This window comes from Ostrea edulis, chromosome 3, assembly GCF_947568905.1.
Source record: "Ostrea edulis chromosome 3, xbOstEdul1.1, whole genome shotgun sequence".
Classification (NCBI taxonomy): Eukaryota; Metazoa; Mollusca; class Bivalvia; order Ostreida; family Ostreidae; genus Ostrea; species Ostrea edulis.
The window spans coordinates 59778631-59793680 of record NC_079166.1 but is presented as its reverse complement, the minus strand read 5'-3'; the positions used below and the strand labels follow the sequence as shown (position 1 = coordinate 59793680).

Here is a 15050-nt window from a genome sequence, read left to right as displayed (position 1 = left end):
ACAAAATGGTTCTCACTTAAAAAATGTGGGAGGAGTTTGCCGGATAAATTCTGTACCCTCCATCTAACTATAATTTTGAAGAAAAGGGGCAAAACTCATGTAAGAAAGATCGAAATGGATCAAGATTGAAACATGATCTATAGTGATCTACAAAGAAGCTACATAGCAAGTTTCAGCTTGATATGTGACAGAAAAATAAAATTAAAAACAGACAACCCGAACACAGGGACGGACGTACAGCCATCGCTGTACCATAATACATCTCGTCGAAAGACGGGGGTTGTAAAAAACGCGCGAAAATTACAACGCGAAGGCTGTACAAATTCAGAGGATTAAACTCGGGGATGAACGGACTAGGTGAAAGAATTATATGAAGTAACTAGTTCAATAAACCAACTAGCTTTTTATAAGATTCTAACTTAATTCGCAATTCCAGTTAACAGCAGGATATATACAGTGTTTACCTTGCCCGATCCGGCGATCGATAAAAAATTACTTTTGTCCGAACAATCGAAATATTTCCCTTTGACTATTTTTTGCGTGAAATTTCTGATTTTTGCATTTTCCGTAAAGTCACGTGGTACAAATTTTTATATTTGAAAAAAAAACCCACTCTAAATTGATTACATTTTTTGTTCACGATGCAGCGCGAGTTACATGTATTTTTCCTGAATACAGGGGGCACACAACATGTAGCGGTACTCAATTCATAGCGTCAATATAAGGATTTACTATATCTGGTTGTACATGTAATTAAGTGCCAGCTAATGGATTTTTCTGTAATTATTGAAAAATAATGTGACAGCAAAATAATTGCAGTCACTAATTTTTATTGATATGTCCATTAGGTTATGTGTTATTCGCAGGCAATGTTGGGTCATGATGTAACAAACTATGTAAATATTAGTCTTCTACCTATTCATTTAGATCAGGATCAAGATATCTTTAAAATGTCATAATTTCTTCGTTGTTAACTTTAATCAGTATTTTGGACGATCAAAACACAATTAGATGTTCAGAAATTACAACCAACCCATGTACATTACATTAGCGGATTTAGAGAGGGTATGGGGTTTGCAACACATACAACCTTTTGATTTTGGTTAAAATAAGGGAGTGCGGGGGAAAGAGAGAAAGACAGAGATATCATAGTATGGTATTTTTCCCCGGGAACATCATTACTGCATTGGTTGTTGGATAAAAATCTAAATTCAAATAGCATGTGGAGGGGGGTGTTAAGATTATGTCATCCAACATCAATTTTCATTCACGTATTTTTTTTCAACATTATTCAAATCTAGTTTTTAGGGGGATCTTGAAAAAGATGTGAATTTAGGTTTTCTTTTTTGTTCAGACATTGAACTTTTGGTCACACCCTTTAGCAATAAACGTTGTAATTTCATTGTAATTTTAGATTCTGTTTTATAGAGTGTGTTCATTTGGTATCTAACCTATAAAAATACGTATGATATCAACAATTTAATCTTCTTGTTTACCCCTCTCCTTAAAAAATTTCAAATCCGTGCCTGTATAATGTTAATTGCATGTACATGTATGTCGAATCTGTATCTAATGCAATCTTTCTGTTGAAATCGGGGTTGGTTTTTGCTTTTTCACTTGAGATTCAATATTTTGAAAATACATTTTCTATTTAAATCAACTTTGATACATTGGGCAGCTCGACCTGTGATGCAGTTACATGGCTTTGGGGGTGGATGTGGGGACTAGCACTACACTTTTTCTTGACATCGTTCTTTCTCCGCTATTATTACAAACAACGTTAACGTTGGCCATCATCAAAGTTCGATCTATAGGCATATTCCTGACATTTCATTAAATACTTAATATTAAATTGGTTACAGCTATTTTAATTGTTATTTCCGTACAAAGAAAGAAAGAAAGAAATAAATAGAGAGAAAGACATAAAGACAAAGGACACGTTTTTGCTTGAAATTTAATAGCTAAAGCCGCTCGCGCATTTAACGGGGAATTTCAAAATTCAAAGAATTTGCGTATAGATCATAAAAATATTTGTGGTTCCTTGAATATTCACCTGAATCATATCCATAAAACAGAGCTGTACTAAATTTTTGTAAAAGAAAGTTCCGCAGAGGGTAGTTTCTCCAATGGAATTGGCCATATCTGTGAAGAAATCCACCCAGAACTGCCCAACTTCCTTTCTTAGAATTTCCCAAAACCATTCTATTCTTTGATTGTGCGTGCTTTTCCTATACATAAAACCTTTTTTAACCAGAATGAGCGTCGATATGATTGCGTCTTAGAAACTTCTGTATTTGTTCGATGTAAACATTGTCCATCCCGACGTCAGCTCTTATCCTTTTGGGCACATCCCTTCCGGCGTTGCATGGCGTTTATATAGTAATCACTGTTGGTTGAATTGGCCTCCAACCAAATAATATCTCTTGAAAATCCACCAATACATCAAGTTATAGGTATGTCGTATGGCTTTAGTTTATCACATGGGTCAACATTCCATACATTATCAAGACCATTGCTGACTTATTGACGTCTATGTAGTCTTCTCTTCCGTTTTAATATTCCATCTGGATCTTAAATTATCATGAGATGATGCGCTTTGTATCGAGAAACTGTTCATCTAGAGAGTTTACACATGCTGTGCATCTATTTGAAACCATTGTTTGGCGTTGATAAGCAAATGTTACGCGTTTAGTTGCGAATGTTTCGCATTATGACGCGAAAGTTACCCTTTTCTTCACGATAAATTCAAGTTAAAGCAGGAAAGTTGCGCGTTCTTACGCCAAAGTTTTGCGTTAAATCGCGATTTGTATGCGTTATAACACGAAAGTTACGTGTTTATTCGCGACACTTTCGCGTTAATTCGCTAAATGTTCGCGTTGTAAGCAATTTTTTTCAGCTACGAAAGTGAGCGCAATGGGCTTTTGTAGGTACAGTATTAAATATATGTAAAACTGAAACTTGATTTCGAAAAATGTCATCGTCATCGTTTGGGGAAAACAACTTGGACTATAAGTAAGATTGTCAATTGTGGAATTAAAGCAAACTTGGTTTAAAATACTGTTGTGATAATGAGCCTTACAAACAAAGAATACTGTTTCAATCTTTTTCATCTAGAAACAAAATATATGCCTCATGTAATATATCGATGCTTACATCTTACAGCAACATATTTTTCTTTTAAATGCTAAATATATCATTGAGACCAAGTATGACATTTCTATAGGTTGTTATGAATCTGCGATATTTGATGTCTTAAAATAAACAACTGGGATCTTGTTCAACCTTTTGTAACGTAGTACGTCCTCACGCTGATGGCTCAGCATGATCTTGTGATTTAGGGAAAAGGGTTTATTGACAAATCGTACACGTATGCATGAGAGCTGAAATTTGTTTCCAATACAGGGACATAAAATCACTACAAGGAAAATATATAGAAAACCTTGGGTAATTTAATTTCGCCAAAAATGCTTTTTAAATAGTTTTTATACATATACCCCATAACAATATATAAATCAATGGTAAACGTTACATTTATTCTATTTTTATTAATTGTAGAATTTCCAACAAATGATTTTTTAAAGTATGAAGCAGGTATAATAAAAATGTTTTTTTTTTTTTTTTTTTTTTAGAATTGATGGTAAACGAATATGATGTTAATTAGGAATAATTGAAGGGTATTTGAAATAATATCCCGACTTCATAACATGATAAAACCCGAAATAACATTCGGGAAAAGTAAGTAGATCCAATAAAAGTAAAACCCAGTATATCAGAGATTAGTTTTGAACAAACTCAATTCAATTTTATATTTCATCCAGCATATAAGTTGTAAATAAGCGAAACATCGCTAAATATCGCAAAAGGTTTGAGGGATTATAGATTTATATAATATCGAAAATAAACTTAATGTATCCGTAAAATAGATTGCTCTCTAATAGTAATATTAACTGCAGAATGTCATGTTAACAAAGGCACCTTTAAGAAGCTATTAAATCAACCAGGAAGTTACCTGTCATTTCTTAAGACCGAGATTGCACACATCAAGATATGCATCTCTGTTGGCATTTTAAGCACAAAGAACCTTCGTATTACATTGATTTTTATCTTGGTTTCTCACTTTACGTTCGTTACGAAAATGTTTAAAAACTGCAGTGAACGTAGTCCTGCATATGGTCTCCACGGCGTTCTGTATCACCTGCTTTCACAGAAAATCTTGCTTTCATCAGCTATAATGCGACAGACTCACGATTCTCACTTTGAAGGAAGAATAATGCACCGGGTATATCTGATATTGACGGAAGGTGTAGGAAACGTACAATGATATTTAGAAATTGAAAACATTCGAATGTACCTAATTTAGTTGATAATGCAGTATTAATTAGTAGAAACTATCTTTGAAAAAAGAAATGATAAACTCATAGTCTACGGATCACCAGTTGACAGGTTAAATTACTAAGCTACCCAGTTAGGTAATTAAATTGAAAGGGAATATACTAGCATCGCTGATATTTATATTTTCATTCATGTTGTAGAAGAAAGTCAGCTAATTTTACGATGCTTTAGTAACTCCGTTTACCTGATCAGAACATAGAGCTTACGGCGGGTGTGACCGGTCGACAGGGAATGCTTACTCCTCCTAGGCACCTGATCCCACCACTGACGTATCCAAGGGTCCGTGCTTGCCCAACTATCTATTTTGTATTTCTTATAGGAGTTATGAGATTGATCACTGTTCGATATCTTCGCCTTTCATTAATCCTTCAAGGTCCCACCGTATTGACTTCGAAATAATATTTGCGCAACTAATTCTTTACATGTTAAAAACTGACTTTGATTGTGTTTTAAATGAAATGCAGCCGAAGTTGTTTTGGATAAGTGAACTCATACCCCCCTCCCCCCTCCCCCCTTTGCTAAGGGAATGCCGAATACAATAACGAAAGAAAAGAAAATTACTGGGATCTTGTTCAACTTTTTGTAACGTAGTACGTCCTCACGCTGAAGGTTCAACATGATCTTGTGATTTGGGGGAAAGGGTTTATTGACAAATCGTACACGTATGCATGAGAGCTGAAATTTGTTTCCAATACAGGGAAATAAAATCACTACAAGGAAAATATATAGAAAACCTTGGGTAATTTAATTTTGCCAAAACTGCTTTTTAAATAGTTTTTATACATATACCCCATAACAATATCTAAATCATTGGTAAACGTTACATTTATTCTATTTTTATTAATTGTAGAATTTCCAACAAATGATTTTTTTTTAAAGTATGAAGCAGGTAATATAAAAATGATTTACTTTTTAGAATTGATATTAAACGAATATGATGTTAATTAGGAATAATTGAAGATTATTTGAAATAATATCCCAACTTCATGACATAATAAAACCCGAAATAACATTCGGGGAAAGTAAGTAGATCCAATAAAAGTAAAACCCAGTATATCAGAGATTAGTTTTGAATAAACTCGATTCAATTTTATATTTCATCCAGCATATAAGTTGTAAATAAGCGAAACATCGCTAAATATCGCAAAAGGTTTGAGGGATTATAGATTTATATAATATCGAAAATAAACTTAATGTATCCGTAAAATAGATTGCTCTCTAATAGTAATATTAACTGCAGAATGTCATGTTTACAAGGGCACCTTTAAGAAGCTATTAAATCAACCAGGAAGTTACCTGTCATTTCTTAAGACTGCGATTGCACACATCAAGATATGCATCTCTATTGGCATTTTAAGCACAAAGAACCTTCGTATTACATTGATTTTTATCTTGGTTTCTCACTTTACGTTCGTTACGAAAATGTTTAAAAACTGCAGTGAACGTAGTCCTGCATACGGTCTCTACGGCGTTCTGTATCGCCTGCTTTCACAGAAAACCTCGCTTTCATCGGATATAATGCAACAGGCCCACGATTCTCACTTTGAAGGAAGAATAATGCACCGGGTATATCTTATATTGACGGAAGGTGTAGGAAACGTACAATGATATTTAGAAATTGAAAATATCCGAATGTACCTAATTTAGTTAATAATGCAGTATTAATTAGTAGAAACTATCTTTGAAAAAAAAATGATAAACTGCTGCTACACACGACCCATAGTCTACGGATCACCAGTTGACAGGTTAAATTACTAAGCTACCCAGTTAGGTAATTAAATTCAATGGGAATATACTAGCATCGCTGATATTTATATTTTCATTCATGTTGTAGAAGAAAGTCAGCTAATTTGACGATGCTTTAGTAACTCCGTTTACCTGATCAGGACATAGAGCTTACGGCGGGTGTGACCGGTCGACAGGGAATGCTTACTCCTCCTAGGCACCTGATCCCACCACTGATGTATCCAGGGGTCCGTACTTGCCCAACTATCTATTTTGTATTTCTTATAGGAGTTATGAGATTGATCACTGTTCGATATCTTCGCCTTTCATTAATCCTTCAAGGTCACACCGTATTGACTTCGAAATAATATTTGCGCAACTAATTCTTTACATGTTAAAAACTGACTTTGATTGTGTCTTAAATGAAATGCAGCCGAAGTTGTTTTGGATACGTGAACTCATACCAACACCGCCCCCCCCCCCTCCTTTGCTAAGGGAATGCCGAATACAATAACAAAAGAAAAGAAAATTGCTTCCGTTAGAAATAAAGTACATGTGCATACATTACAATTTGTATTTTGAAATGTGATTTTTAATCATTTCATTTCTATTTTATTGACTGTTTTAAATGCACCACTACCAACCATGGTACATGTGTCATAACTGTTCGGATCAAAAATAAGTATTCAATAATGTACAGATTATCATAAAAGAACGTAAATCACAGATGTTTATATCAGATACATATACGTTTACCAAACAGTGTTTAAATTCTGACTCGTGTAAATATTATTTACTTACAATTGCAAATTTCATCCTCGCGTTCCTCGCTACATTTTGGGGTATTTACATTACTTAATACGCGCACTGGAGGCTAAAACATAACAGATTAAATTTTCAGACTCACGAAGTTTAGCAACATCGAATTAAATGTTGTCCATGGTGAATGATGCGAAAGTTAAATTTTTCAAGACATCTAACATTACGTTCACAATCGGCATTTCAAAGAAATTCGCATGTGACGTCATTTCACCATATGACTCCCTAACTTAATTAACAAGATTGTTCGTACAACCAGGGCTTGGAATCAAATCCGTATTGTGCCTATTATCGAACTATTTCGACAATATAAATATTGCTGTATGATGCGTTTCATACCGATTGTTAGACCGTTCTTTGTCACACCGATTTTGACGTTAATATTCTATATAATTATAATATAGATGCCTTTATCTTAATATGAGGAAATATGTGTATTTTGGCTCGGGTTTGGCCTACCAGATCGGGTTCGGTATACCCATCCTTTTTACATGCTCTTCAAACAGAAAGGTAGCATACAATTTAAGATCTTGAAAATTTCAAAAAATAATCGCAATCCTGCTTAATTTCTTTTAAATATTGCTGAATAGAATATTTTTAGGCATATTTGTATTGTTTGTTTACATCGATGATTCACGTATTTAGCAAACAGGGCATTCAATCGCAGATTGTATGATGCCATGAGTTGTGCTTCAGAAGCCCACCATCATATAAGGTTATTGACTGAGTTCAAGGATTTATACATGTGGTCTAGGTTTTTAGAACAGTTCAATGGGATTTCATATTTTCCAGCTAAAGAGTGGATAAGTTCTGATGTTCTAAAATTATACACAGATAGGGCAGGAGTTCAGAGCTTGGTTGTGGTGCTTATTTTCAAGGTAAATGGGTGTTTTTTCAGTGGCCATCAGCTTGGCAAAGGACTGGTATCCTGAGAGATATGACATTTCTAGAGTTAGTTCCCCTGGTTTTAGCCATTAGTTTATGGGGCCATGACCTCAAATTCAAACAAAAGTTTTGTTTCATATTGACAATCTCGCTTTAGTCAGTATAGTCAATAAAACAAACTTCAAAGTCCAAAAGAGTAATGAAACTAGTTAGGCAATTGGTATTGATGCGTATGGAGTGTAATTGTATTTCTAAAGCTAAACACAATTAGTAGCAATGATATTATTGTCGATTCTATCTCTCACATGCAGTGATGGCGGTTCAGGGAATTGGCTCCAGAGGTAAGGGAAAGTCCAGAATTGATTCCAACAAATTGTCTTCAGATGATTTACAGTTGCAAGTAGAAAGACTATTGGATACCTCACTATCAAACAATGCAGAGCTAGCATATGATACTGGAATAAATGTATTTCAAAAATTTAAGGAGGAAGTTAGGTTTTCAAATTTTCGGCCTCCATCCGCAGAACATGTGCAGTTTATAGCATATTTATCTCTTAAAGGTTTCACTTCATTAGCTGCTAGATTGTATCTATCAGCAATAAGTTTTGAGTGCAAGTCCAGAGGTCTAGTTGATGGAACAAATACTTTTTTGATTTGTAAAATGTTGGAAGGCATGAAGAGATTATCAGTTAGGAAAGATTCACGACTTCCAATCACCCCTTCTATATTGCGCAAAATAATTCAAATCTTGCCATCGGTCTTTACAAATTCATACGAGTCTCGTCTCTTTCAAGCAGCATACATGCTAGCATTTTTGGGGTTCTTGAGAGTTGGGGAACTTACACTGTCAAAAGGCAATATTTTTGATACAATCATTCATAAGTCTGACATAGTATTTCCTGATGACAATTCTAATATGCATTTGATAATAAGGCATTCCAAAAACGACCAGTATGGGTAAGGGGTAACATCTGCATAGAAAAATCTGATACTCTCCAGTGTCCAATTAGGTACATATTTGAGTTTCTATCTGTAAGACCTGCAGTCAGAGAACCATTGTTCTGCCATTTTGACCATTATCCACTAACCAGATATCAGTTCCCAGCTGTTTTGCACAAAGCAATAAGTCTTCTTGGGTTTCAGAGCTGCAGCTATAAGGCCCACTCATTTAGAATAGGGGCTGCTACTACCGCTTACCAACAAGGGTGTAACCCAGATTCTATTAGGGATGCAGGCAGATGGAAGTCACAAGTTTATAAGTCTTATATTCGCTGCCCTATTAAGCAGCTGAATTGGTAAATGTATACTTTTCAGGTCGTTATATTGTTTGGTGTGTTTGATCATCCATAGTTAAGCATGCCTTTCAGTCGGCTTTGCTTAGGACAGGAGGGGTTCACTTGGGATCAGAAAGGTTGCGAATAGAAATCTGGTGGCAAGGATACTCAGGTTTAAGGTTTATTAATTTTTTTTAAAAGTGCTGTATTTGGCTAAATATGAGGAATATCCAGATTTTTTACTGATTCATTGTGGGGGGAACGATTTTGGGGAACCAGATTTACTATAGATTATTTGATTCTATATACAAATAATCCCACTTAATTGACTAGATATTTGTATATCAGTTTTGTATCCAAGTTTGAGAAACATTTGTGGTACAACTTGTCTAATCTCTTAACCGGAAGTCTCTACCGTACAAGTTAACAACCCATTACTACTTCCTGTAACATTTACCCGCCACTGCCATTTTATAGCTATTTTGCATAATTTTTTTAAGTGTATTTTCCATGAAACAGTTTTTGCGTCCAGTTTTCTTATTCCAGGAACTCCTCAACCGTCGAGGCAAGAGGTGACCAATAGGTGCCACTACCAAAGAAATCCGGCCAGGCAGTCCAGCAGCTTAATCATGGGATTTTCCGTGTAGCTATTGAAACTGAACAATTTTTTATGCCTTCTGATTGTGACTCGTCAGCCTGTTTTTCACCTCCTTTTCGTCGCATTGTGTGGAGGGTCTGGGGGGATTTTAGGGGCATTTTGGGACATTTCTGGCCTGTGTTTCCCCCCATATGTCAATCAAGACGGAGGGCATGTGTGGTTTATTGGGTGAAGAATAAACCTTCAGGTGTTTATTGGGGAAGAATAAACCCCCAGGTGTTAATATGTTTATTGGGGAAAGAATACCCCTCGGTAAATTGGGGTCCACGTGTGTCTGCCAGACCGGGGCCCCCTCCACCTTTTTTAACAGGAGGGGAGGCTTTCCTTGGAGTACTCAGTGTCAGCAGTACTATCAACCAGGAAGCAATTCTTTGGGAAACAGGGTAAACAGATATGTCAACCAATGCAACCCCTGTCCACATGTTGTTTTCTATACATGGGACTCCATTGGCACTTGTGCCAAACACAAGGCCCCCGTTTTGCCCGTTATGCACCTTGTGTGTTGGTAGCTCGGTTGTTCCCCCCAGACCTGGGTTTTAGTAAGCAATGCGGCCATTTATCTCCACTTTCCTGTTGTGTGCACAGCTTGTGTTCAGCTGGTTATGATATCAATAAATGGGTAAATCAAGTTGGTGTTATGGTTTTTTTTCCACGGTAATGGTTTGAACCCAATATGGTGGAGGAGTTTGTGTATATTCCCCATTGTTTTTGTTATCATGTGGCTAAGCCACTTCAGCCAAGAGTTTAGATGTCCCTAGGTGGGCATATCGACTGTTCAATTAACCCTTTTTAAGCTCATTGTAACAGTGTGAACAGATTTGACCAAGGTAGCTCAGCTTCTTCCCAATACAAAGCTTATTTGGTTCCAAGTTTTGCCACGTCTTCCATACAGACATTCGTTAGATATTGATGCCATGGAAAGGGCCCGTGAACGATTGAATAGGACAGCTGCATGTCAGGTACTCCATTTAGGAGAAGCTCATTAGAAACATACAGTGTTTTTGTGGCAAGTGATAAAGTGCACCTTACCCCTTTAGGTAACTCTATATTCTTAAAAAGCATACAAGGGGGTCTTGAATAATTTAACAGTGGGTATGGGCCAGTATTTCCTGACACCTGCTGTTACGATGGGTGGTTACCATTACATGTTGGTCGTGGGTCAGTTGAATGGGCTCCCCATGTGTGGGATGACCTTAAACTTTCAAATTTAGGTCATGTGGCATTTACGCCCATCCATTCAACTGATGTGTCAAGTTTGTGCTTCTGACTGTATTTTTATATTTTGAAAACATTGAACTGTGAACATTGGCTCGATATGTTATAATGTTAATAATTACATTTTATTTCATTGTTCGCGGTCAACCCGGATCAAAGAAATGCTGCTTGAATTTGAGCTGCTTATTTTGTGCTTACTTTGCTATATTTGAAAGTGTTCAAAACTTTTGTATGGAAAAACATTAATGAGCTTAAAGGTAAATAACTGTTTGCGGTAAACCCGTGACAGTAAAAATGTATGATGATTTGCTCTGTATTGTGTTGTGTTGTTGCTTGATTGTAGGGTCTGCCCAGCTTGGCGACCCATTGCTGCTTATATATTATGCCACGACTAACAACGCCAAATAATAAATGTTCAGACATATATTATTTTGTTTGTTTTTTTCATTTCCTATATATAGATAATAGCATCTATATAATTATAATATAGATGTCTTTATCTCATGAGATGTCTTGTATTTTGGCTCGGGTTTGGCCTACTCGATCATGTTTGGTATACCCATCCTTTTTTACATGATTTTCATTCAGAAAGGTATCATACAATTTAAGCTCTTGAAAATTTCAAAAAATAGTCGCAATGCTGCTTAATTTCTTTTCTACCCCAGCCCTTCCTAACCATTAAATAAGGGAAGTGTTGTACTGTATTTGAATAGGTACAGTTCTTGGTTCTTTTGCTTGTTTGTTTCAGAACATCACAACATCCCACAATTTTTGCTGCATTCCGTGTATTGTCGTGGCATCTTTAATGGAAGAAACTAAAATCCAGCGCTAGCTCGTTTGAAGGCAATTACGCCCATCCATTCAACTGGTGTGTCAAGTTTGTGCTTCTGACTGTATTCTATTTTGAAAACATTGAACTGTGAACATTGGCTCGATATGCTATAATGTTAATAATTACATTTTATTTCATTGTTCGCGGTCAACCCGGATCAAAGAAATGCTGCTTGGATTTGTGCTGCTTATTTTGTGCTTGCTTTGCTATATTTGAAAGTGTTCAAAACTTTTGTATGGTAAAAAACTGTTTGCTGTAAACCCGGGACAGTAAAAAATGTATGATGCTTTGCTCTGTATTGTGTTGTTGCTTGGTTGTTGGGTCTGCCGTGCTTGGCGACCCATTGGTGCTTATATATCATGCCACGACCAACAATGCCAAACAATAAATGTTTAGACATAATATTACTTTGTTCTTTCATTTCCTATATATAGATAATTATGCCCAACTTTCTATTTTGTATTGCTTATAGGAGTTATGAGATTGACCGCTGTTCGTTTTCTTCACCTTTCATTCATACAATATTGTCAAACGATGACTTAAGATAACTCCGTATTGCATTATTATCTGATAAAAGTATTTGAAACAATGTGTATTTATTTCCATCTAATAAATTTAAAACTAACAAATCATGAGATGAAATATAAGGGTCATCTACATTTACGTTTTGAAATGCGAGACATACATTAACAGAATGATATATCAACTTCAGAAAATGACCATTTTTCTCAAACAGCATTATCAAAAAAAAATTGTTAACGATTTAATAGTAATTATAACAATTTCATAAAACTGTCTTTTAAAGAATATACACAATGTCTGTCAAATAAAGGAAATATATCGCATAATGGACTTGGTAAAAGATTCAACAAGAAACATGGGTGCAAACACCAAATCTATGGGCCGGGAAGATTTTAGGAGGTGCAAGAACTAAATATTGTAAGAAAACGTGTTCCAAAGAATTAAAGCGCGTAATCATCACTACACGATGCGTGGAAATTTTTTAAGTAATTTCGATCAAATCTAGAGATGAATGAACTAAATGAAAAGAATAGTTTAAAATTATATGAAGTCACTAATTTTTGCTAGCTAAGATATTTAGGTAGTTTATAAAATAATTTCTATTGTAATTAAATATGTACATAAAATTATGCTGACATGTGAAAAACTCACGGAATCAATATTTGCTTCCGATATTACACGACCATGTGCTGAACTCGTCTTTCACATTGTGTAATATAACATCTATTACTTTAACTAAATGACGTAAACATTTTCTTTTCATTAACGTCTATCTCTTTAAACATGGATCATATATCACAACAAAATACACTGTCCCAACTATAAATATTCACTGTCATTCCAAGGAAGCATCTCTATTCCTTTATATCTAATCGACTTCCACCATATCATGTCCATGCAGAGTTCATATATTACTTCCGAATGACAGATTTTGGTACGAGTTAATGTTTGCTGATGTGTCGAGTTCTTGGTATGTATGGGTATCATCAGTTGTTACTGTTGTCTGATTGCCGTGGCTCATATAATGTGGGGAAGACTTTTCGCTTTTCTTCATGTAATGTCCCCTTCAAAATATTTATAAAAACACTACAAAATTTAGTAATTGTTTTTGCATTTAAAAAGTTGTGCTTGTGGTGTTGTTGTCTGTTTCATGTTTGTTGATGAATTGACTCATTTTCTAGACAAATAAGACTTTATAGTATTAAAACCATAATTACAAATGTACAGAATATATAAGTTGGGAACATGTAAACTATAATATACATGTATCTATTTTTCTACAGATTCGTGATTTTATAGTATTCAAACTACAATTAGACATGTACAGAATATATTAATTTGGAACATGTAAACTATAATATATCTACGTTTTCCACATTGTATATGTATTTTTAATCTCACTATATATGGAATCTACAAATAATCATTAAACGTTTCGATGTGGTCTATGGATAAAAAATTGCATTTATTCATAATGCATTTTTTATCATGCAACAGGTGTTGTTAAGTAATTGGGTATCATTACCTTTATTTTACGGAACAGAAAATTTTAAAATGATTGTATAGATACCTTGCAGCTATTAATGCACCACATTGAAAAACGTTGAAGATTATAGATACGACAAGTCCAGCTATATAACCGTATGGGACATCACTCGCTGATGAACCAGTGGGAGCTGTCAATGAAATAGCTACAAACAGATAGAACGGAATTATAATCTGATTTTGAGGCATTTCTATTCTAATTTCAGTTGTATCTTTAAAAAGAAAAATGCACTTGAAATCTTACTATTTTTAGTATTAACATACAGAATATTAGCTATAAAATCGCAGTTTAACCGAACCTTTAGGGACTTTTGGCATTATCTAGAAACGCTATCAACAAAGGCTCAGTTTAGATTGCGATCATAGCTCATATTTTGTTCCAATTGATACAATGTAATGACGGTCATTTTTCTTATATCTAAAAGTAAAGGTGTGTGCAACTAAACATTTCACTTATATTCAAATAATATGTCTTAGGACGACATATTTAGATATAGTTTATACACTTAAATCTATGTACAATAGTTATAACTTAATCAGTTTACTTATGTTTAAATTCCTTCATATGTGTAACAAACAGGGACTGCATGTACTGTTGGAATAAGCACAGCTATGTTGTTGTACGCGATGGTAATATTTCAAAATTTAGATTTATCTGCCGAATTCATCAACGCGTTATGATGATTCGTCTTTGGAAATAGTTCAAATGTACAGGTAAGGGTTACCATGAATGAATATAATTCCTGAGTTATGTATATGTAGAAAACGTTAGAGTTGAATATTATTTTTTTGTAAAACCACGAAAGTACAAACCGCTTTAACACTGTCATTTATCTGAAGATAATAGATAACAATATATTAGACAAGAATACTTTCTTAATTCAGCCTATTCAATAAATAACCGTACATGTTTGGTATCTTTAATCTGTGTAAAGTTTGCAGCATTCATTCATTTATGATAGTTAGAGACTTTCATATCCATGAAATTCAAATTCATTCAACGACAAAGTATCTACATCTCACCATTGATACGGGTTGTTATATATGAAACATTACTAACGAGGAAAATAATTCAAATGAAATATTATTTCTCAAAATCATAATATTTGTCGAACCCTGGACTAAAATTCATTCCAGTTCAATATTGGGTCTTAAAAGGCAAAACTGAAAATGTGAATATAAA

The 15050-nt window shown here is 34.7% G+C and overlaps 1 protein-coding gene across 5 annotated transcripts in view; it reads right to left on the bottom strand.

Moving 5' to 3' along the window:
* Positions 1–12555: 12555 nt before the first annotated feature.
* The window catches only part of LOC125673257 (multiple epidermal growth factor-like domains protein 10), a 61497-nt gene continuing 59002 nt past the window's right edge, over positions 12556–15050 (bottom strand). Inside the window, exons 12-13 of one of the 5 annotated variants that reach the window (XM_048909748.2) lie at positions 13893–14013; positions 12556–13386 (exon numbers count right to left, since the gene is read on the bottom strand). In XM_048909748.2, coding sequence (XP_048765705.1) covers positions 13227–13386; positions 13893–14013 — 281 coding nt within the window. In that variant the 3' untranslated portion in view covers positions 12556–13226. The remainder of the gene's footprint in view (positions 13387–13892; positions 14014–15050) is intronic. The other 4 variants (XM_048909749.2, XR_007369372.2, XR_007369371.2 and 1 more) reach the window with 4 other exon arrangements.